Genomic DNA, 23317 nt, shown 5'->3' on the forward strand with positions numbered 1-23317 from the left:
AAACTGTAAAAAGTAGAAATAAATTGCATTTACAAAACTTTTAGTAAGATTTTTTATCAACATTTTCAAGAATGAGCTAATAAACCATGTAATAAACTAATTCTAATCGTTTTTAATCATAGTTATCTTCAAATCTTTATTATTGAGAAACACAGAAATATCTCCTATTAATATTAAAAAGGAGAATGTGGTAAATGTAAAAATTGTGTGAAAATAGTGATACATTGTTCGTTTAAAAGATCATTAGTAATTAAAGAAAAACTTTTCTAAAGTGAATTTGTTTCTGTTACCCGCTTCGGAAAAGCCACTTAAGGTAAAATAAATAACACTATCGTTTAATGATATCAAAAATAAACATTTTATTTGCAGAATACCTACAGAAATTAAATTACGTGAACACATGAATATTCATGATCCGAAAAAGCGAAAAATATGCGACAAATGTGGCAAATCTTTCCATAGCAATTACAACATGACAAAACACGAACAATCTGAACACTCTGAGTTAAAACCAGAACCTACAAAATGTACCATTTGTAATACGTGGTATCGCAACTTGGCTGGTTTAAAATTCCACACGAAAACAATCCATGATAATAGTGTGGGACAAGACAATCGCTGCAATATTTGTAATAAGGTATCGACCACACAACGTGCCCTAAAGCGACATATCTATTTTAATCATACATTTGAAGAGAAGAAATTCAAATGTCATATGTGTGGTAAGGCTTTTAAGAGGAGTCTGCATCTGAAAGTAAGTGGTTGGGAAGCACTTTGAAATAATTCATTTGATGTTGAACTCTCTTGTTTTACTCAACAGGAACATATATCTGTGCATACGGGAGAAGCTTTGTACAAGTGCACCTTTTGTCCCACGACATTTAAGTCCAGTGCTAATATGTACAAACATCGTCAAACTATACATAAGACTGAATATGAGGCTTATAAAGAACAAGCTATGCTTTCTAATATTACATAAACAAAACAAATTTGTTTAAAACTAAACAAATTGTTGTGTATCCCATGGGATGTCATTATACTTAAGCAAAACGAAAATTAACTGTATCAAAACAATTTGTATAAAACCGGTTCAGTGCAAAATAAACGTTTAAAGTGACTACACTTTAGATTACTTAGAGACACTTAAGCGACAATTCTATTTACGCTAGATTACCAATTGACTTCTCTGTGCACTACAAAGAGCACATACATACGTGACAAATTACCCAAAATATATAAATTGGAGACAGCCGAATTATCAGACATTAGTGACAATTAATGTCTATAAGGATACTTGCTTAACAACAAAATTTTAAATTCTCTAGAATTCCGAAATTCGCTTTAGTTTGGTTTTCATATCGGTTCAAGGTTCATATTTTTAAATAGATGTGTGCAAAATACCTAAAGTAAAACTGTTAATAACTTTAGAACTGTTGTCAGATTTTATAATTTTTGATCTCGTATCAAAGCTAAAAAATCGTAGATTTTAATATTTTCTAGAAATTATTTTCTCATTAAAACAGGATAACACTTAACACAAAAGATATCTCAAAAAGCTATCTTCCATTTTAGAAAAATCAAATTTTTATCAACACTATTGAAATTGACAAGGGTTATTTATGATTTTAAAAGTTGAGTGCCATTAAGGGTTAATTTCCATTTGTGTGCTTTTATTATAAATACTAGACTTCATGTTAAATTTTTCTAAAGTTTCATCAAAAATATATAACTTTGCATTAGAAATTCCAAATTCCTTCACGATTTGAGGTTTACCGTTCCCAATTTTAGTAATACTTTCAAAGTATATTTAGAATTATCTGGAATATAACATTCTGAATAGGTTCTACTTAAAATTCGTAACAGTAAGGAAATTGAGATCATTCTCCAAAATATGGCAAAATAATTAGTTTTTCTCGAAAATTGCAAAATTTAAGTTACGGAAAAACTATAATAGATATTTTCATATTTTTTTCATATTTTTATTTCCTTTTATATTCTCAATAAATCCCATATAAGATGATAAACAAATTCTGAAATTTGTTTAACAAAATTTTTAAAAATTTTAAAATGGAGTTTGAAACGGCCGTTAAAAAATATTTTTTTTTGGTTATACCTGCGAATAGATTAACGGTATCCTACGAAGCCAAAAACTCATATATTTACAAGTAATTATGGATATATTTTAAGTAAAAATGAGCTTTTATTTTAATATTTCCCAAAATATGTTAATTTTGTCCCTACATTTTTTGTTCTAGTGGCCTGAGACACGTTAATGGCCTGGGGAATTTTTAATAACTTTAAATTTATTTAACCAATTTCTGTTTTTTATGTCTCGACAATTACGTGCACATATCTATTCTTCTAATTTCGATTTCATGTCTGGCCATATATTCTGGTTGTTGTTGTTGTAGCAGCAGCGATTGCTGAGTTGACATCCCTTGGCCGAGTAAACTCGGGTCATTCCGGTGCGTAGAACCGGCTTTCGTGGGATATATTCTGGTTGTTTCGTTCGGTACAGGTTCTCTGTGAGGATCTGGTCTGATTTCAAAAGCTCAGAATAGATAGGATCCTTTTGCTCCCACTAAATAATTATAATTAACTTAACGCAATGTATATTTGGCTTTGGTGTCGTTTCGTCTGGTTGGCCGGGCTTCAAGCATCATTTCGGACATGCAAAATCGTCTTTCAAGGTCTCTCGGCTTCAATTCCTATGGTACCCAATTTCCCTGCTTGTGTAAAGTAAAGCAAAACTTCCCACATTTTATCGTTATGGTTAATTCTTAACCATTTTTGAATCGGATAACATACAAAATCGTCATATCGGACCCTTTGCGCGAATCGTATGTCACAAAAAACAAATTCTATAGGAGAGCGTTATTATTATTAAATTTCTTTGCTTTGGCTAGTAAATTAAATTTCACATATGATAAAATTAACTTAGTAATATTTCCATAAATATAGCGAATATAGGTATAACATTTTACTATGTAAAAATTTAACATACGATAATTTCGCACAAATGGCTAAGTCCACTTCTTATAAAAATTGAGATTGTAATACAAAACCTTGGAATAAGTAACAAGTAAGAAAGTATGGTCGGTCAAGCCCGACCATATAATACCCTACACTAAGTAAAAGAGCAAAAAAAAATTTCTTTTAAAATTTCAATAATTTATATTTTTGAGTGATTTTCGGAAGTGGGCCTTATATGGGGGCTATGACCAATTATGGACCGATCACTATGAAATTAGGTCGTGTGATTTATGTCTATATTAAAATTAACTATGTTGAATTTTGTGTGTTTACCAACATTTTTAAGCGATTTATGCACGTTAAAGTGATTTTCGGAAGCGGGTCTATATGGGAGCTATGACTAATTATGTACCGATCGTAACAAAATTTGGTGACATGAATTTTGTGTATATAAAACTTATTTGGAGCGGAATATGTGGAGATACATATATAAATTAAACATTTATGACCGATAAAGTCCAATTTCGGGAGGACATTTGTATGGGGGCTAGGTGAAATAGTGGACCGATTTCAGCCAGTTTAAATAGGCTTGGTCCTTGAGCCGAAAAAATAATATGTAACAGCCAGCCAGTCAGCCGACCAGACGGACGGACGGACATCGCTTAATCGACTCAGAAAGTGATTCTAAGTCGATCGGTATACTTTAAGGTGGGTGTTAGACTAATATTTTTGGGCGTTATAAACATCTGCACAAACGCATAATACCCTCCCCACTATGGTGGTGTAGGGTATAAAAATACACCATTTTTTAAACAAATTTTTTAGTTTTTTCTTGTTGTTATACTGTGATGTGCAAATGTGGTAAGTCCAGTTTGTGGTAAACGTTCTAAGTCCATTTTTTTTGTGAAAATTGCAAAATCAGTCAAATGAAATTGAATATAACTACGTTATTAAATATATAATAGTGCCAAACTTATTTTATTAGTTTATTTAATTTTAATAAAAAATGTAAATCATAATTTTTTTAAAGAAATATTGGATAATTTTGAAATTTATTATCATCTCGAGTCCTGATATCAAAAACGTTACTCCATTGTCTTTTGAGAGCAAAATTTAGTGACAAAATAGAGTTTTAAATCCAATAACAATGTTATTAACAGTATAAATAAACAACCAATTTTATAAGAAAATGTGCTAAGTCCATTAATAAAAAATAATAATGATATGTATATTTGTTAAGTGAATTCTATAAATTTACACGTTTTTGCAAAAGCCACTTAGGGTAAGAGAAATAACACAATTTTTATGTTGTACAAAAGAATAAAATACTATACCAAAACAATATCCATTTCATTTTCAGATTACCTTCTGAAAGTAAATTGCGTGAACACATGCACAGTCATGATCCAACAAAACGGCAAATATGTGATAAATGTGGTAAAACGTTTAAAAACAATTACAATATGAAAAAACACGAAGAATCCGAACATTCTGAGGTAAAACCCGAACCTCAACAATGTACCATTTGCAATACGTGGTATCGCAACGTGTCCGGTTTAAAGACCCACATGAAAAATATGCACGACAATATGGGCCAAGAACATCGTTGTAGCATTTGTAACAAAGTATCGACTACACAACGTGCCCTAAAGCGACACATCTATTTAAATCATAAATGTGAAAAGAAATTCAAATGTAATATGTGTGATAAGGCTTTCAAGCGGGGTCAAGATTTGAGAGTAAGTGTGGAACTATATTGAAATCGACTACACATCAATTTATCATAAATTTTCTTGTATTATTTCACAGGAACACATTTCTGTGCATACGGGCGAAGCTTTGTATACCTGTCCCAATTGTCCCATGACCTTTTCATCTAGCGCTAATATGTATAAACATCGTCAGCGTTTACATAAGGCCGAATACGCTGCTTATAAACAACAAGCTATGCCACCCAATATTATAAAACAAGCTAAATCGGGCGCGGCTAATAAAATTCGCTCTAAAAGACGTTTTATTGATTCAAATATAGAATCTCATGAAAATCTTATTATGCTTTCACCCGATGTCAATAATGTTACATCAGAAATGCAAATAAATCCTACTTTGTTAAATTCACACATTTTAACGGCCGCTCAATTTGGCTTGCCGTAGTAGTTGTGATAAAAAAATTATTATTTGTATATATTCTTTGTAAGAACGTTTGTATATACTACATATGGAATTGCCTATAGCGATTTTTTTATAATAAAATATTAACCAGTGAAAAAAATTACAATTTTTTCTAGATTACTTTTTATAAAGATAAAAAATAAGACAAAAATCGAGATAGTCGTGGTTTTATGCTAATATCTCCTTTCCTTTATAAAGTAAATCTTTAACCCATATTTTCCTCTATAAAATAAATCTTTCGCTAGCTCAATCTCTAATCGAAGTCCTCATTTGAAAAAAATCATAATGGTTACGTCAACAAGATAAATTGTCGAATGTGGGACGATACCAATTCAAATGATTTCATAGAGCGTCCACTGCATTCCAAAAAAGTCAATGTTTTGTGTGGATTTGGGGCTGGTGGCGTAATCGGTCCATATTTCTTTGAGGGTCACCAAAGATATCAAAACTGTTAATTAGAAAAATTATACACCACCTTGGGTCTCACTTTTTTTAAATGAGAGCTTAAAATTTCAGCTCATTCGAATCATTTTTGGAATTTTGTCAATTTTTTTAAAAAATGTGAACCCCGAGTTTGCGTGTTATTTTGCTATTTAAGCGTAAAGAGCTTTATTTACAACTTTGGTATCATTGGTGACCCTCACTGAAATTTTCCGGCTAAAATTTTCGTAGAATATTATAATCCTTAAATGTTTTTTTTTTGAAAGGACTTTTTTTGGAATTTCTCGAAAAAAGGGTCAAATTGACCGCTAAAGAGAGGGCCTAGAGGGTTAAGATCTTCCACAAAAATTATCCCCATAAAATTCCACAATATAACTCTAACAATAAGAATTCTCTCAGACATTAACTTATAACATTTTTTTCATTTAGTATAATGCTCCCTTCGATAAAAAAAATTAAAACTTTGACCCAATGTAAAAAAATATTCAGACCAGCTGGACTATAAGTTTATTCTACAAAAATGATCTACTCAACATGTCCTTTCAGTCGCTATTCTGTTCCAATCAAAAAGTTTCAATTTGTTGGACAATGTAATTATTTCTAATGACTGAAGAATTTGTGTTAGGCATTGCATTTAATAAATTTTTGGAGCGTTGGAATACGAAATTCTATGTTATTTAAACATCATATTCATAATTTTCTCAGCGAGGAGTACGTTTTTAATGGGATAACATTCTGAAATATAAACTGGCCATAGAAGAAATAAATTAGTTTTTGTCCGTAAATCTTTACATACCTTGTTTATTAGCACATTAGGCAGCAGAAATTGTATTCATCATCCATCTGCCATCAAGCTTTGTTACTAAAACTTTTTACGAATATTCGATGAATATTTTAGTTATAATTTGATTATAATAAAGAAATTGCGAAACTCGAAAACATTTAATTTGCATCAACAACGGCGGATTCGTTAAAAACGTATTAATCAGGTATGTGATAAAAAACGATTTAGATGCAAAAACGATTTGAAAACGACAAAAGGTGCGATGTGTTTGTTTAAATCGTTTTGTCATATTAGTTTCAAATTCGAATTTGTTTAAAAGGGAATTTATTAAAATTAAATTTTCACATTAATTAAGGTAAACAAATGGATGCTTATTTTGTTGTTTTTTGTTATAAAAATGATACGTAATTAAACAAAAATTTAATATGAAATCAATCGAAATTCATCACACCTAAATCGTTTTTGAAATTGATTTCAGTTTTGAAAACGATCGTTTTTCATCACATGCCTGAATAACAATATTTTTTAGCTGTGAAATATTTCTGATGGTGGTGTTCTTTCGAGATTAAATGTTTTGGACGTTTGATATTTGTTGGTTAAGAGTTTACGGCGCTATCCAAAGAATAAACGCTTAGAACGGAAGGAGAGGAAATATCAATGGAAAAAATTACTCTCTTTTCACACATACGGGTGATACAATAACAAAATACATGCAATACATTCTCATGAATTAGGTTTTTGGCTATCAGTTTTTTATTCTTCATTCTACTTAGAATTTAAATTTTTATAAAAATAACTCGATACAGTCTTTACAAGGGAAGTCTTAAGGTTTCCTCTTCTATAAAGAAAATATCTATCAACTAGCTTAATTATGGTATTCCAAATTATTTGATGAATTCATTTAAGTTGTAAGTAATTTTTTTAAATCTCAGAATATAAAAAAATAAAAGTATGTATATGATTTATCTGTTAATATTAACTTAATTTGTTTTATCAAAGATTTATCTATTTAAATCTCCTAAAGTTGTTTTTAATTACAAAAATATTATGACGTGTCTATGATAGCAACTACTCGTACATTGGAAAATCTCTGCTCTGTAAATATTATATCAGTCAATATTTTTTATGTGTTACGTAAATTTTATTTTGTTTTTAGATTTCCCAGCAAAAGTAAACTCTCATCTCACCTGCCCGTTCACAGTAGCGTCTGCACGTGTATGTGCGATATTTGCGGCAATACGTTTAAAAATAAATTCACGCTCAAAAAGCACATCGAATATCATCATTCGGAAAATCCACGAAAGGATAAAGAACCCCAACAATGTCCCATCTGTGATAAAGTGTTGAGAGGCAACAAGGGTCTTAGGGCGCACATGAAAAACATACATGTTGACAATGGAGAGGAGCATCGTTGTAAAATTTGTAATCACGTGTCGACAACGGCCAAGGGCTTACGAGTTCATGAGATATTTCGCCATGAAAAGGAGCGCAAACACAAGTGTTCGTTGTGTGATAAGGCATTTAAGAGGCCCTTGGATTTGAAAGTAATTATTTTTATAGAATAGCCACCATTAAGTGTTCATAATTATATATTTTATATACTTTTAGGAGCATATTGCCACACACACTGGCATGTCTTTGTATAAATGTGCTGAATGCCATGCGACGTTTAAGTCAAATTCTAATTATTATCATCATAGAAGACGTTTTCATAGTGGAAAATCAAAAACGGAATTAATGATTAAAATAGCCGATTGTCCCTAATAGACAATAGTTTATATTCGTAGATGTAAATATAAGTTATTTAGTTATTATTGTTTGTATTTTATGTACTTAGAAAACAAGAGCAATTTGTTCTTTTATATTTTAAATGAAAAAAAAAATAATAAAAACAAAAGTACTAATGAAATAATTAAGGATTTTTAAGCGGTTGTTCTTTTTTTGTAGCTAACTACATTATTTTAATTAAACAAAATATTATTATACCTCTATGGCGTCTGATTGGTTATAAATAATCGGTATTTTTTAACTAATCTTAAAACCATATTATTTATATTATACTTTCTAACACAGACTTTCATTCTGATATAAATTTTAATAAATTCCGTATTTTGCTTCTTCAGAAGAAACTAAAATTTCTCTGCAGAATTCGATATTTGAGGAGGTCCATAAAAACAATAATTCCACTCTAAATTTTTTTTTTTGGATAAATTAATAAATTTGTTCTGATGGTTTTTAATCAGGCCTGCCACACATTTTGTTCGGAATGGTTTCAATTCCGTAGATACAATTCCGATCGATTTCATTTTAGGTTCTTCAGATTCCGTGTAATTTATTAATTCCAAAAATTTGTAATAATTCTGTATTTCTGATTTTAATTTGAACATCGTTTTTTATATTAAAGCAAATGTGAAGTTTTTGCTTCAGTAACTGATTAAAAGTTTTAGAAAAAGAAATAATTATAAAGAAATATCAATTCCACTTTGAAAACTGAAAGTGGTTTCATTCCGAAAGAAATTTTCGTTTTACTTTTTCTGAAGAAGCAAAAAACGGAATTAATTCCACTTTCGATCGGAATGGAATTCTGTGACAGGCCTGAATAAATGTTCACAAAGATTTTAATGTGTGGAATTGGAATTGGATATTTTGTTATTATCCTTTTGTAATACCGTAAAATATCATGTTACCGTCCCTTAAATATGGACGTTTATATGCCCGTGTGTGATTTGAAATTATCGTGTGTATAATGACAACTTCTACAGTATTCAAGCAATGGCAATAGTGATTGAGTTAGTCAGGACTTGTATATATATGCACCAGTGAATTTTTTTATTTTTTTAAGATCATGAAAATCATTATATTCCGACTTAAATCTTCTTTTTTTTCCGAACCGAATCTGTTATTCAACTCAATCTCCAACAAACCGAAACTTTTAAATTTAAATCTATGCACAGTGTGAGGTTTTAACAATTTAGCTTATCAATATACAATTTTTGGTTTGTTTTTTTTAAAGAATTTTAAATAGAATTGATTGATAACATTCCCAACTACAAAGAATTGCATTTGAAAGTAAACAAATTTACAGTTTTATAAAGTAACAGCACCTGAAACTTCACTGTAATTGCAGACTTTTATAAGAAATAAGCATGTCAAGGCGCGTAGCTCAACTTTAAATGTTTGTAACTTTTTTTTAAATGCAATATCTTTATGAAATTCGTCTACCTTTCTTTTTAATACGCCCTCTGTTCTCTCCGAAATCTTACGTGGACGGCAAGTTTGAAGCTTCAATACCAGTCTATTTTCGTATTCATGGCGATTTATTAATGCTAGGATCGTCCAGTGGCCGAAATTCGACCATTTTTAAAACGCTTTTTACCTCTTTTATGGAAAGATTTTTGAAATTATTTTTTATATTGTGGATATCTAGAGAAAATAACCTTTTAAACCAATATTGGTGGACAATAACATAATTAAAAGTGTATCACAAAAAAACGTGTGGTCAATTTATATTGTTACGAAATTGTACTTGAATTCTAATATAATGATTTTAACGGCTGATTTAAAGTTGCATAATGCTATTTGAAAGCAGTGCCTCTCAAACTGTAACATATCTGTGGGCATTATTAACATTAAATAAAAGCTTTGAGTTGATCATTGATTGTAATACCATGTTCACACGACGGCATAATTCGTCATTCACGCTCTCATTCGTCATTCACGCTCTCATTCGTCATTCAACCCCCAATTACGAACTGAATTACATGATTCACCATACAAAATTTCAAGTGCGAATTACCTTGTTCGTACGTAATTCAGTTTAAATTACCTTATGAATTACGAACGAATGACTGTCATCTCTAATTTTTATCGATTATTTATGTATCAAAATCAGCTGTCCAAACAAAAATGTCAAAACAAAACAAAATAAAGAAAAAGATTTTTGTATTAAATAAATAAATTAAATGAAATAAAAAGTCTGATTAAAGTTAAATTCATTTGTAGAAGTAGCAGCTCTGCCATTCTTTCAGCCCACACCTCTAATAAAGCCCGCTCGCTGCCCTGGTCACACTTGCTTGCACTTTTTCTTTTTTCTAATAATTAAAATAATAATTAAATTATATTTGTTTAATTACTACAATTTTATGTTTTTACTTACCTTTTTTATCCATTGCCAAATTACAAATTTAAAATTCGCACCAAACAAACAAAATAAACAAAAAAACAAAACATGTAAACAGAAGAAAAAAAACAAGAAGAAATAAATAAATGTCAAACTGAATTACGAATGTTGTCGTGTAAACAGGTTGATTCGCAATCGTAATTCAAAACGCGAATTAAGTAATTCAGACTGCCGTGGAAACATGGCATAAGTATGTCAACGCTGAATGTTTGCTGCGACTCGTATATTCGAATATTCGAGTTTTGACAGTTAAAGAACATTGTAGAAAGTTCACCAGAGATGGCGTGTGTATTTGAAAACTCTAGGCTTCGAATATACGAGCTTTGGCAGTTAAAGAACAATCTAGAGTGCAGATGGCAGTGTTATAAATAGTGGCAGAGGTTGCAGTCGTTAGTGAGTTTATCAGAGACGCTATTCGAATAAACATGAACTGAGTGCCTTAAAGTGTGCTGTATTTTCCAGTGAATTCTTGTTCATTATAAAGTACAGACACACATTTCTGCGAATTTATAAACGTGTATAAAAAAACACAATTCTGTTGTTGTACATTTTAAATAAATAAAGAGTTGTTACGATTTTCAAACTACTAAACGGCTTTTATTTGCAATCAAAAGTATCCGGTTTATTTAAAGGAAATAAATCAACGTTTTGAAAAAGTTATTGAAAACATTTCTGATAATTGGGTACCAGTGCACTGTAACATACAGGGAAATGAGATAGCAGATAAACTGGCCACACAGGGTTTGAATCTGGAATATATTAGCAGGGACTGGGAGGTTAAACTTCCTATATGCCACTATTATAGGTTGATCTTCGAAAGATTCCGGGACTCTACGAACCAATCCTGGATAGTAGGGCGGAATGTTGGGTGTCCATGGCTATATGACCAAAGTTGGATTCAAAAACAACCAGAATATCAATTGTGGAGCCTTCATTGGTAAATGGGATATGGGCGCACAGGACTTCTGTAGATTTCTCGAGGATATTGAGGAACTAAAAACAGTGGAACATATTCTGTGTAACAGTCCTAGACTACAGGGTCTCAGGCAGAGGGAAAATATTCCATGATGAACAAGGGGATAAACATAGTTAGATATGATTTAGGAAATCTATAAGGCTTTATCAGGGGAATAGGCTGGCTATTTTTAGGTAACGGGACTCTGTGAATCCCAGTCTATACTTTTATCCTGTCCTTATTATTTTTTCTTTGGACTGGAGGTTTCACTTTATTTATCTTTATGTCACCTGACTTCTTCCTTTTTCGCTCCAATTTCATTTCTTCTCTTCACATCACAATGAATCCTATGGTTCTCCGAGTGGAATAGTATTTCTATAGTACACACCCCTTCAAATCTTCACTATGTCAAACTGTACATTAGAATAATGAAATTTTCAGAAAAAACACCTTTGCACTCAATTAATTTAACTTTAAAATGTAAAACATTTTAAAACATACATATATTGTATTTCACATTCTTAACATTTTAGATTTCCTACGGCGAAATGTCTGAAAATTCACAAATATACACATAGTACTAAAAATATACAGATTTGCGATAAATGCGGTAAAACATTTAAAAACAAATCTAGTTTGAGAAATCATCACAAACACGAACATTCTAACGCGTCGAAACCAGAAAAAACACCAGAACAATGTCCATTCTGTAACAAATGGTATACGACTCAATCGGGTGTAGATGGTCATATAAAAAATATGCATACGAACAACGATATTGAAAATCGTTGTGCCACTTGTGGTTTTGTGTCGACCACGGCGCAAGCTTTAAAGAGGCACATACGCTTTAATCACGAAGTCGTACGTAGACATAAATGTGATTTGTGTGAAAAGGCCTTCAAGAGGCCTCAGGATATAAAGGTTAGTAGATATGTTGCTTTTGAATGTTTGTATTAAACTTAGTTTTAACATAATTGTTTTGCAGGAACATATGGCCACACATACGGGGGAACCTTTGTATACTTGTGTTAATTGTGGTAAAACATTCAAGTCCAAGGCGAACATGTTTCATCATCGTAGACGTTTTCACAGAGTCGAATGGATAGCTGATCGCACTAAGCCGCCTAAAGAGAAATATTCAAGAAACTAATTAATTTGTAATTGTATAAAATAAATTATAATATTAATATGTATGGAGTTTTAATTAAAATTGTATTAACTTGGGCTAGGGTTTTTATCCCGGGAATTCCCGGTACAAATTTCCCGGGAATTTTGTCAATTTTTCACTACCCGATTCCCGGGATTTTTAGTCGGGAATCCCAGGAATTAAAAACTGACGAAAATACATAGAAAACAAGTTAGAACTCTATTTTTTTCACCTAAAAACAGTGAAAAGTTTTTTGCTTATATCTCGGCAATAATAATAGACCGTTTATTATTATTATTTATTTGGGGTTTTTCGTATGAAAATTTAAAAAGTGAATTCATTATTTATAGAATTTATTTTTTATTAAATCATTCTAACTTCTTTAAATTTTTTCTTCAAATCCATAACAAAATAGCTTCAAAAATTTATGAAATGATTAAATTTTTCTTTAATGCAAATCTAGTACAAATAGCCTTAAGACAATTTTCTCAATTAATTTTGTAAATGATTTGATTTAACAAAAATTGAATCATTCAAAGTTTGAATAAATTCTGTTATTAATTAACTTTAAAATTAATTCAGTTTAAACAAAGGCTTTGGAATGAATCTAAAAAATTAAATATTAGGAATGGATTTATGGAATGAAATGCTGATATTCTTTAATTACGGATTAAGATTTTAATGAATTAAGCTCAAATTTTATTAATTAATTCGAAGCTCTGATATTTAATTATTATAACACTAAGTTTCTATATGAAATTTGGCTATAATAATCCTAATTTACAGTATCATCATATATTTCGGGAATAGCCGGGTACCCGGTAATGTAGAAAAAAATTTCCCGATTCCCGGGAATCAAAAAAGGTCGGGAAATTAAAAACCCTAACTTGGGCTCATGACTAGGCAAATGTCTAATAGGAGATCAGTATTTTAGGTATTCATATCGAGTTAAACTCCACTACAGTGTAAACACTGTAACAACTAGTATACAGACAAGGCGAATTTACAGGCGAATCTACGCATAATGGAGAGGACCTGTATAAATGTTTATATTGTCCACTTTTAAATCCAAGTCGAATATGTAAAAATACTGCATTAGAATTTGAAAACAGAACCTGCAAATTCCAAAAGTGTTACCAATTGAATAAATATTGAAAATTGTGAATTTTTAATTTTACGAATTCGAGATCAAGAAAATACAAAATGTAGTTTAATTTAGCTAACACATTTTAAAATATTTCTTTAATAAGTCAACAAATTATTGAAAAAATAAAAATAATTTTTATATGTTTAAAACTTATCAAGTAAATTGGGAACCTCTGTTAAAATTGTGGTTGTAATATTATATTATATTTTACAAAATTACTTAAACTATTATTTTTTATTATATATGTAAATTTCCATTTTACTTAGAATTTCAATTGTATTAAATTTTAAATAAACCATAATATTTTAAATAAATTACCCCCATTAAAACGAAACCTGGTTATGCCTTAACTAATAGTTATACTGTCGGTTAATATAATTTTTGTATGAAAACTGTCAGTATAACTATAAGTTAACACATAACCAGCCTTCGTGTTACTGGGGGTTAGTAGTATTTTTGTAGAAAACATAAATTCCGTCGTATTTGATTTCGTATTCTTAATATTTTAGATTTCCAACCGCGAAAAATTTGAGTGTCCACCAAAATACACATAATCCCAACAACATAGTAATTTGCGATAAATGCGGTAAAACATTTAGAGATAAATGTCGTTTGAAATTACATCACCGACACGATCATTTGAACGAACCGAAACCTGAAAAAATACCCGAACAATGTACATTATGTAACAAATGGTATTCGTCGAAATCGAGCGTACAAGATCACATACGAAATATGCATACGAACAACGATATTGAACATCGTTGTCCCACATGTGGTTTTGTGTCGACCACGGCGAAAGCTTTAAAGAAGCACATACTTTTTAATCACCAAGTTGTGCGTAGACATAAATGTCATTTGTGTGAAAAGGCCTTCAAGCGGCCCCAGGATATAAAGGTTAGTAGATATGTTGCTTTTGAATGTTTGTATTAAACTTAGTTTTAACATAATTGTTTTGCAGGAACATATGGCCACACATACGGGGGAACCTTTGTATACTTGTGTAAATTGTGGTAAAACATTCAAGTCCAAGGCGAACATGTTTCATCATCGTAGACGTTTTCACAGAGTCGAATGGATAGCTGATCGCACTAAGCCGCCTAAAGAGAAATATTCAAGAAACTAATTTCAAGAAAAATACAGAATTCAATAAATTTTACTACATATAAAATAACATGTTTGGGTTGTTTTTTATTAAAATTTCAGATCTCAATTAGTTTTTACAGCTAGCTGTAGAACACATCCATATAGTTCCTAGTGATTTCTGTTTGAATTTGTACCATTATATAGGCAGGGTTCAGGAACTAGTTCTCTAATCTGTTATTTAAATTACGTTTTTCAATTTCTAGAATTCATGTATTAACATTAAAGGCATTTCATTAGCTACATACGCTGTAATAGAATATATTTATTAAGATTTATATTAAGCTACCATAGGCTAAAGTGGTTTAGAAATATTAGTCCTTTCGGAATAAAATGTTTGAATTTATGTTGCAATCTAAATAATCAGGGGGTTATAGTGTAATTCGATTCGAAAAGAAAATCATTCGAATTTGTATGCTTTATATGTAGGTACATGGACATTTTATTTCGAATCGAATTACATAATAACAAAACCCCCCAGTAATATTAATTTCGTTAATTTTAATTGACTAAAAGAATAACTAATTTCGAGTTTTAGATTATTGGTAACCTTGTTTGGGAATTTCTTAAATTCTCTTTCTAAAAAATAATCTTGTCTTGGAGTAGTTTACTAGGTCTTCGTGGGGCGATAGCAACCAAGACCATTTTATCTGCGGCTAACAGTTCGAGAACTAATTTCGAGTTTTTGATTATGTATAACCTTCTTTGGAAATCTCTCAAATTCTCTCTCTATTAACTAATCTTGTATTGGAGTAGTTTTACGAGGTCTTCCTTTCAAATGCTGATTTATTGCAATACTTGCTTCAATTCAGCACTAAAGCTGTTCAAAATTTCGTGCGAAATGCTGTCAAACTACATATAAAATAATTGGGTTGAAATATATGCGAAATAATTTCGCAAGAGCAGTACTCTGTTCTTATTGTGGAAAACATGTGAAATACATCTGGCAACCTTATTTTTCCACACGAAATAACATAAGCAGCACTTCATTCGCACGAAATTAAAACCAACAGCTGATCATTTGTTGTATATAAAATTTTTCGCACGAAACAACCATAATTTTTCGCAAATATGAACAGAGTACTAAGCTTAATACGTTAATTAATTTGGTTTTTAAATTAACGCAAATCTGAATATACAAATTTTAATTATAGTTAATTGAGCTTGAGGACTCTATTATCAAAAATATTTTTATTTATTTTAAATATTTTTCTACTCTTTGTGTAGCAGTTAATATTTTTGAACATTACCTCGTCCAACAGCCACATAAAAATATTGACCCGGAAGTTGTGAAAAGTCTGCCAGTACATTAGTTTCATCATCCATCACACAATAGGTGTATTTTTTTTAATAAAATTTGGATACATTGTTTTAAAAAAATTTGTTTCCAATTTAAACTTTTATTTTTTTTTAAAAAAAAATTTAAAAATTTAAACATTTTTTTTTGTTTTTTTAATTTTTTTTTTGGTGAAAAAAAAAATTGATTTCAACAGACAGACGGACATGACTTAATCGACTCCGCTATCTATAAGGATCCAGAATATATATACTTTATAGGGTCGGAAAATTATATTGTGGAAATTACAAACGGATTGACAAACTTATATATGTATATGTACATATCCTTCTCACGAAGGTGAAGGGTATAATAATAATGTGTTGAACCATGTTATCATCCTTGGTTTGGTTGACTCCATGTATTCTAACTAGGGTTTTTATCCCGGGAATTCCCGGTACAAATTTCCCGGGAATTTTGCCAATTTTTCACTACTTAATTCCCGGGATTTTTAGTCGGGAATCCCGGGAATTAAAAACTGGCGAAAATATATACAAAACCAGTTAGAACTCTATTTTTTTCACCAAAAAACAGTGAAAAGTTTTTTGCTTATATCTCGGCAATAATAGACTATTTATTATTATAATTTATTTGGGGTATACAAATTTAAAAAGTGAATTCATTATTTATAGAATTAATTTCTTATTGAATCATTAAAATTTCTTTAAATTTATTCTTCAAATCCTAACAAAATAGCTTCAAAAATTTATTAAATGATTAAATTTTTCTTCAATTCAAATGTAGTACAAAAAGGCTTAAGACAATTTTTTCAATTATTTTTTTAAATGATTTGATTTAACAAATGTTTAATTAAAATTAATTCAGTTTAAACAAAGGCTTTGGAATGAATCTAAAAAATTAAATATTAGGAATGGATTTATGGAATGAAAGGCTGACATTCTTTAATTACGGATTAAGATTTTAGTGAATTAAGCTCAAATTTTATTAATTAATACAAAGCTCTGATATTTAATAATTATAATACTAATTTTTTATATGAAATTTGGCTATAATATTCCTAATTTACAGTATTATTATATATTTCGGGAAATTCCCGATTCCCGGGAATCAAAAATGGTCGGGAAATTAAAAGCCCTAATTCTAACAGACTGTTACCAAATTTCATATCCTGAAAGCTTGTGTCGTCCTGCACGATTTTATGTACATAATTTTCGGAGCAGTAGTTTAGAATAGACCCATTTTCGGATTTGAACTGAATTATCAGGGTTTTTGGGATCAGCCTAAAAAAATAAACCCATATATGTTTCACATCATGAACAAAAATCTGGTTAGCTATGTAGTGTAATTAACGAGTTTCAATTATATTTGTGTTGTGTACATCTAAATAGTCGATGTAGTAAATGCTTCAAAATATGTATTCGAATATGTTCACAATGTTTTTGTTTCAAACAAGGTACTTTCTAACTCATGCCAACAACAATTAATTATCGCTTCTTAACACAATTGCAGATACCCTACAAGACGACACCTAACTCAACATCGTCATCATCATAATCCAGCCAAAGCCTGTATGTGCGATCAATGTGGCAAAATTGTATACACCCGTAACACGCTCCACAAACATAAAGAAGCTGTACACGGTATCAAACTTCCCAAACCCCAACTGCAGTGCAAATACTGTAAGAACTGGTATACAGGCAAGGGAAACTTACAACATCACATCCGTAATATACATAGTACGGATGATAAGCAGCGGAATGTTTGTGAAATTTGTGGTTTTGTATCCACAACTAGGGCAGCCAAATTGAAGCATATTATTTATAGGCACAGATCGGAAAAGAAACATCAGTGTTCGGTGTGTGCGAGATCTTTTAAAGTGCCAACACTATTAAAAGTGAGTACATAACTTTAAATGTTATTTATTAGATAATTTTTTAATATTTCTTCTGTTTTGCAGGAACACATGGCTACACATACTGGAGTGGACTTGTATAAATGTTCTTATTGTCCAAATTCCTTTAAATCCAAATCCAATATGTATAATCACTGCAAACGTTTTCATACAAAAGAGTTTGAGAACAGAACCAAGCGCATTCGTGTGCCGAAGTAATGATGACGTATTTAATAACTACAAACTTTTGCTAATTTTTAGCTGGATTTGAAATGTTTAAGTCCACAGCACTCATAACAACACTCCCTTAACATTGTGATACCTGTAGTCAAATGTCAGCCGGTGTATATTGGGTTTGTGGAAGGGATGTGGAATTTGCAACTATATTATACATTTTGAAATATCATTAACATTTTAAATATGTACATTTATATAGCAAATAATCTCAAGATTTATTTTAAATTTGTTACATTATCTTAATATTAATATTATTTCAAATTTCGATATACGCATGTACTAAATTATCTAGAAATTTTTGAATATATTTTGAATTGAATAACATACAGCTTTTCATAATGAAAAATCAGATTTGGTCGCATACGTGATAAGTAAGTTTTGACAAAAAAAACCTTCTAAAATCCTTTGTTTTAAATATTTTTGAAATCTGTTTATGCGTTTTTATTATATTTTAAACAAAACTTTCGACCCTCCGTAGGCCCGCCATATCAAAAAAACAAAAAAATCGAGCAAAATAAAAAAATATACATATATACCTAACTTACTCTGTAAAAGAGATAACTTACATATGTAAGTATGTATAGTTTTTGTAGATCTTCTCAAGGACTATTTTCATTTTAAATATCAGCTCATTGGATCATAAATGGATTTATGGCGATTTTTTTAAAAAAAAATGTGAGACCCAATGTGGCGTGTTATTTTGCTAATTAAGCGCAAATAGCATTATTTACAACTTTGGTATCTTTGGTGACCCCTACTGAAATTGTCTCGCAAAAACGTTCGTGTAATATTTTAATCCTTAAATGTTCTTTTTGAAAGAACTTTTTTATTTTATCCAGTTTTTTAATTGCATTTACAAAACTGTTACTGTTTATTAAAAAACTCATACAGCCCAATTATGAATAAAAATTCCACGGAAGTTTTTTTCCCTTTCCCTTTTCTTATTTTTATACCCTTCACCTTCGTGAGAAGAGTATATGTATATAAGTTTTTCATTCCGTTTGTAATTTCCACAATATAATTTCCCGACCCTATAAAGTAATCAGCCCAATTATGAATAAAAAATTCCGCGGGAGTTTGTTATCCGGGAGTTTTTTTCCCATTGAATTTGAATAGGAAAAATGAGAAAAGGGGAAAAACTACCGCGAAATTTTTATTCATAATTGGGCTGTATATATTATGAATCCTTATAGATAGCGGAGTCGATTAAGCCATGTCTGTCTGTTGAAATCAATTTTTTGAAGACCCAGATATCTTCGGGGTCCAAATCTCCAATAATTCTGTCAGACATGCTTTCGAGAAGTTTCCTATTTAAAATCAGCAAAATCGATTACTAAGTCATTAATATAGACAATATGGACATCTAATGATAGATATTTCAAAGACCTTTGCAACGACGTATATAAGACCATGGTAAGTTGGAATGGGTCAAAATCGGATAAAATATTTTTTAACCCAAATTTTTTTTCAACAAAAAAAAAAAAACAAACAATTTTTTTTTTAAATTAAAAAAAAATTCAAAAATTTAAATCGAAAAATTTTTTTTGCAAAAAATAAAAAAATTTGAAAAAAAAACAAAAAATTTTGTTTACCTAAAAATATTTAAAATTTGTATTTTGAAGAATAATTTGGTGAAGGGTATATAAGATTCGACACAGCCGAATATAGCTCTCTTACTTGTTAACATTGTATTTGAATAGGAAAAATGAGAAAACGGAAAAAAACTCCCGGGGAATTTTTATTCATAATTGGACTGATTATGCCAAATAAACATTCTAACTTACAATAAAAGAAAAAATACGTTAATTTGATTTTAGTTGTATTTTTGTAAGACTTATTGATCAAATGTTTTATTATCTTGAGGTATATCAATTGTTAAACTCATATTTGGTTCCTTGTGTAACTCCGACCATCTTCGTGCCACCCTCGCATCACTAGCCTTACGATAAACCATACACGTTATATGAGGTAATTTTTCAAATTTGATCCGTGTAAATCCCATAGTACCTAACGTATAACGCCAATTTTTCATAATAGCAGCATTTTTACCCACATGTTGAGAATCGGGTGTTATAATTACCAAAATACCTTCAAATTTCAGCAAATCGTAAGCCTTACGACAACATTCCAGTCTTAGATCCGAACTGGGTATATATTCTAATAACAAACTAAATACCACACATTCGTAGTAATTTTTGGGCAGTGCTATTACCTCTTGATTGGACATTTTAATAGTGTTTGACTCCGTTAGATCTTGGAGTTGAATTTTTAAAAAATCACCTTTAAGCACCTCATTTGTGGCGGGACATAAATCTACGGCTGTCACTTCAAAGTAGGGCGATTTGCCAAATGGATTGAAACAGCTGCCCACATCTAAAACCTTAACTTTTTCAGTTACATCTTCTAGATACTGGCATTGTGAACAATCATAATCATCCCAAGACTCCAGTAGTCGCTGTTCCCGTAATCGTTTTTCCAGGTAAATGCGCTCGGAAAAGAAATATGCCATACCATATTCAATGGTCCATTTTATGCGACTTTGTGCCATTAAGTCTTGATTTGTTGTATTCTCCTCCCATATATTGGCCAATTGGTGCATGGCTGCGGCATATTCTTTAAGGCGTCCGGTGTCTTTTATATGTTCTTGCCAAGCTTTGTCAGCTCCATGTTGTTTGGTTAATAAACGGAGCGAATCATGACATGATTTAATTATGTTAGCTAAACGTTTATGTTCCTCAGTAGCCATTTTTATAATTGTTATAGAAATATAAGTAAATATAAAAAAATCTTCGATAGCTCAGTTGTGTTAGCAGCAGACTTTTGTTTATAAATGATCAGCTGGTAAATAATAAACATGTGTGTGATTTATTTTTTAATGTTACCATATCATTGAATCAAGTGGCAATGCTAAAACACTGAAAAAAAATATATGTATATTTACAAATATTGTAAAAATAATTACATACCAATGGCAGGTTTCCATCGGTCATAGAAAATTTAGTTTTTGAAATAGTGTATGAAAATAATATTCAAATAGTACTTTTCAATTACTTTCATATTAGCGTAGCCTTGTGTTGAAATCGGTTAATATAAAATAATGTTATAGTGAAGATCTTTTATATACTGAAGAATTTTTATAAAACGTAATACTATGCTTAAAACTATGTTTTAACATTTTCAATGTTTGAAAAACATCTCTTTTTGAGGTGTTAAATAACACTATGCTCCAAAAAAAAAAAACAATTCTGGATTGTTTTTTTACTGTAGCGCAGTGTAATTAAAAATGGAATGTTTTTTTGAAACAGGGACGATTTACAGTACAAGCTCGGTATTCACGACTAATTAAAAACCAGACCTGTCGCGAAAACTGAATTTCCGCGATAACAGAACCCAAAATTTTATGTAATTTTTATCCCTTCACCTTCGTGAGAAGGGTATATGTATATAAGTTTGACATTCCGTTTGTAATTTCTATATTTTTCATTTGCGACCCTATAAAGTATATATATTCTGGATCCTTATAGATAACGGAGTCGATTAAGCCATGTCCGTATGTCTGTTGAAATCAACTTTCCGAAGCCCCCAAATAACTTACATATACGATTCATACATACATTAATATCTCTGGAATTCTTCCGTCTCGGATGCTATTTAAAATCAATAAAATTGCTGAGATATAAGGAAAAAACTAGAACAACCTCGATTTTTGACCTATGTATATCTGGATTACTAAGTCATTAATATAGACAATATGAATATATATTTATAGATATTTCAAAGACCTTTGCAATGACGTATATAAGACCATAGTATGTTGGACCTACATTGGGTCGAAATCGGAAAAAATATTTTTTAACCCGAATTTTTTTTTCAACAAAAGTTTTTTTAGTTAAATATTAAAAAAAATTAAAAAACAAAAAAAAAATTTAAATTAAAAAAAAAAACAATTCGAAAATTTTTTTTCCAAAAAATTAAAAAGCTGGAAAAAAGCTTAAAATAACAGTTGAATCACGTAGTTCATATACAGTCCAATTATACGTTTTTTTAACATAGAATTTGAATAGGAAAAATGAGAAAAGGGAAAAAAAAACTCCCGGGGATTTTTTTTTCATAATTGGGCTGATAGTGATGTTGTCGGCTTATCATTTGCCAAAGCCCATTGTATGCATATGTTTATCGATTTTATACAATCGTCCACCTTAATTTAGTTTTCTTCATGACCACTATCGTACAAATCCTCCGATTCCGTATCTGATAATTCCATTTGCTCCTCATTACTTTACATCTGAAATTCTTCTTGAATCCAGTTATTTATGTCAGCATTCGTAAAAAGATTTTCCGTGCCAATTTCAGCTACAAGTGTACCAATAGTTGAAAGATCATCGTTTTCTTCCTGAATTATATTTTGTAAAATATTTAAGGGCATGTTATCCTATTCACTACATTCAGTACCGAATTCAAGCAAGGCGTTCAAGGTTTTCGGATATTGGACACTGATATTTTATCCCAGGACGAAGCTAGAGTCTGAACTGCATTTTTGAATTTTTTTAGTTACTTCAACCATCGTTCACTGTCATTGAATAATTTTGGTATGATAAATTTTGGAATACTGGCTTTTCATCGTAAAATCGCTGCTGACATTGGAAAAAATGTTTCCATTTGTCTTACAGACCACATATAAATAATTTTTTACATTCTCAGCATTCTTGTCAGTGCACTTTCTTTTATACGTACGAACTTTTTTTAAGAACTTTATTGCTTTATAATGCCTATCTTTTAATTCAAGAAAATTGAATCTCCACTTTTAAATTTGTTTAAAATCTCTAATTTTTGAGAAATCGTTGGCTTTAAAATATGTTGAACTTTTCCCATATTAAGAGACACGAATAAGCTGATAAAATTGAAGATCAAAATCATCCAAAAGAGTATATATACCAAATGACGGTAATA

General features: G+C 30.4%; 2 protein-coding genes across 5 annotated transcripts in view; one reads left to right on the forward strand and one right to left on the reverse strand.

Annotated features, from left to right (window-relative positions):
- The window catches only part of LOC135962498 (zinc finger protein 37-like), a 35907-nt gene extending 17214 nt beyond the window's left edge, over nt 1-18693 (forward strand). The window contains exons 3-4 of one of the 4 annotated variants that reach the window (XM_065514463.1): nt 17749-18133; nt 18197-18693. In XM_065514463.1, coding sequence (XP_065370535.1) covers nt 17749-18133; nt 18197-18349 — 538 coding nt within the window. In that variant the 3' untranslated portion in view covers nt 18350-18693. Of the gene's footprint in view, nt 1-4333; nt 4713-4782; nt 5246-7526; nt 7915-7978; nt 8283-14308; nt 14697-14760; nt 14974-17748; nt 18134-18196 lie in introns of those variants that run through there. The other 3 variants (XM_065514462.1, XM_065514458.1, XM_065514461.1) reach the window with 3 other exon arrangements.
- Nucleotides 18694-20173: 1480 nt separating this feature from the next.
- On the reverse strand, nt 20174-21116 carry Samtor (S-adenosylmethionine sensor upstream of TORC1). Its single transcript, XM_065511867.1, has one exon. It carries the CDS (start codon nt 21111-21113, stop codon nt 20202-20204), a length of 912 nt encoding a protein of 303 aa, XP_065367939.1. The 5' UTR covers nt 21114-21116; the 3' UTR covers nt 20174-20201.
- Between the last annotated feature and the right edge of the window lie 2201 nt (nt 21117-23317).

The sequence above is a fragment of the Calliphora vicina genome, chromosome 5 (assembly GCF_958450345.1).
Source record: "Calliphora vicina chromosome 5, idCalVici1.1, whole genome shotgun sequence".
In the NCBI taxonomy this organism is placed as follows: domain Eukaryota; kingdom Metazoa; phylum Arthropoda; class Insecta; order Diptera; family Calliphoridae; genus Calliphora; species Calliphora vicina.

Bases quoted from the DNA above. Each gene is read 5' to 3' on its own strand.
- Samtor (XM_065511867.1), bottom strand. From the start codon at position 21,113: ATGGCTACTGAGGAACATAAACGTTTAGCTAACATAATTAAATCATGT.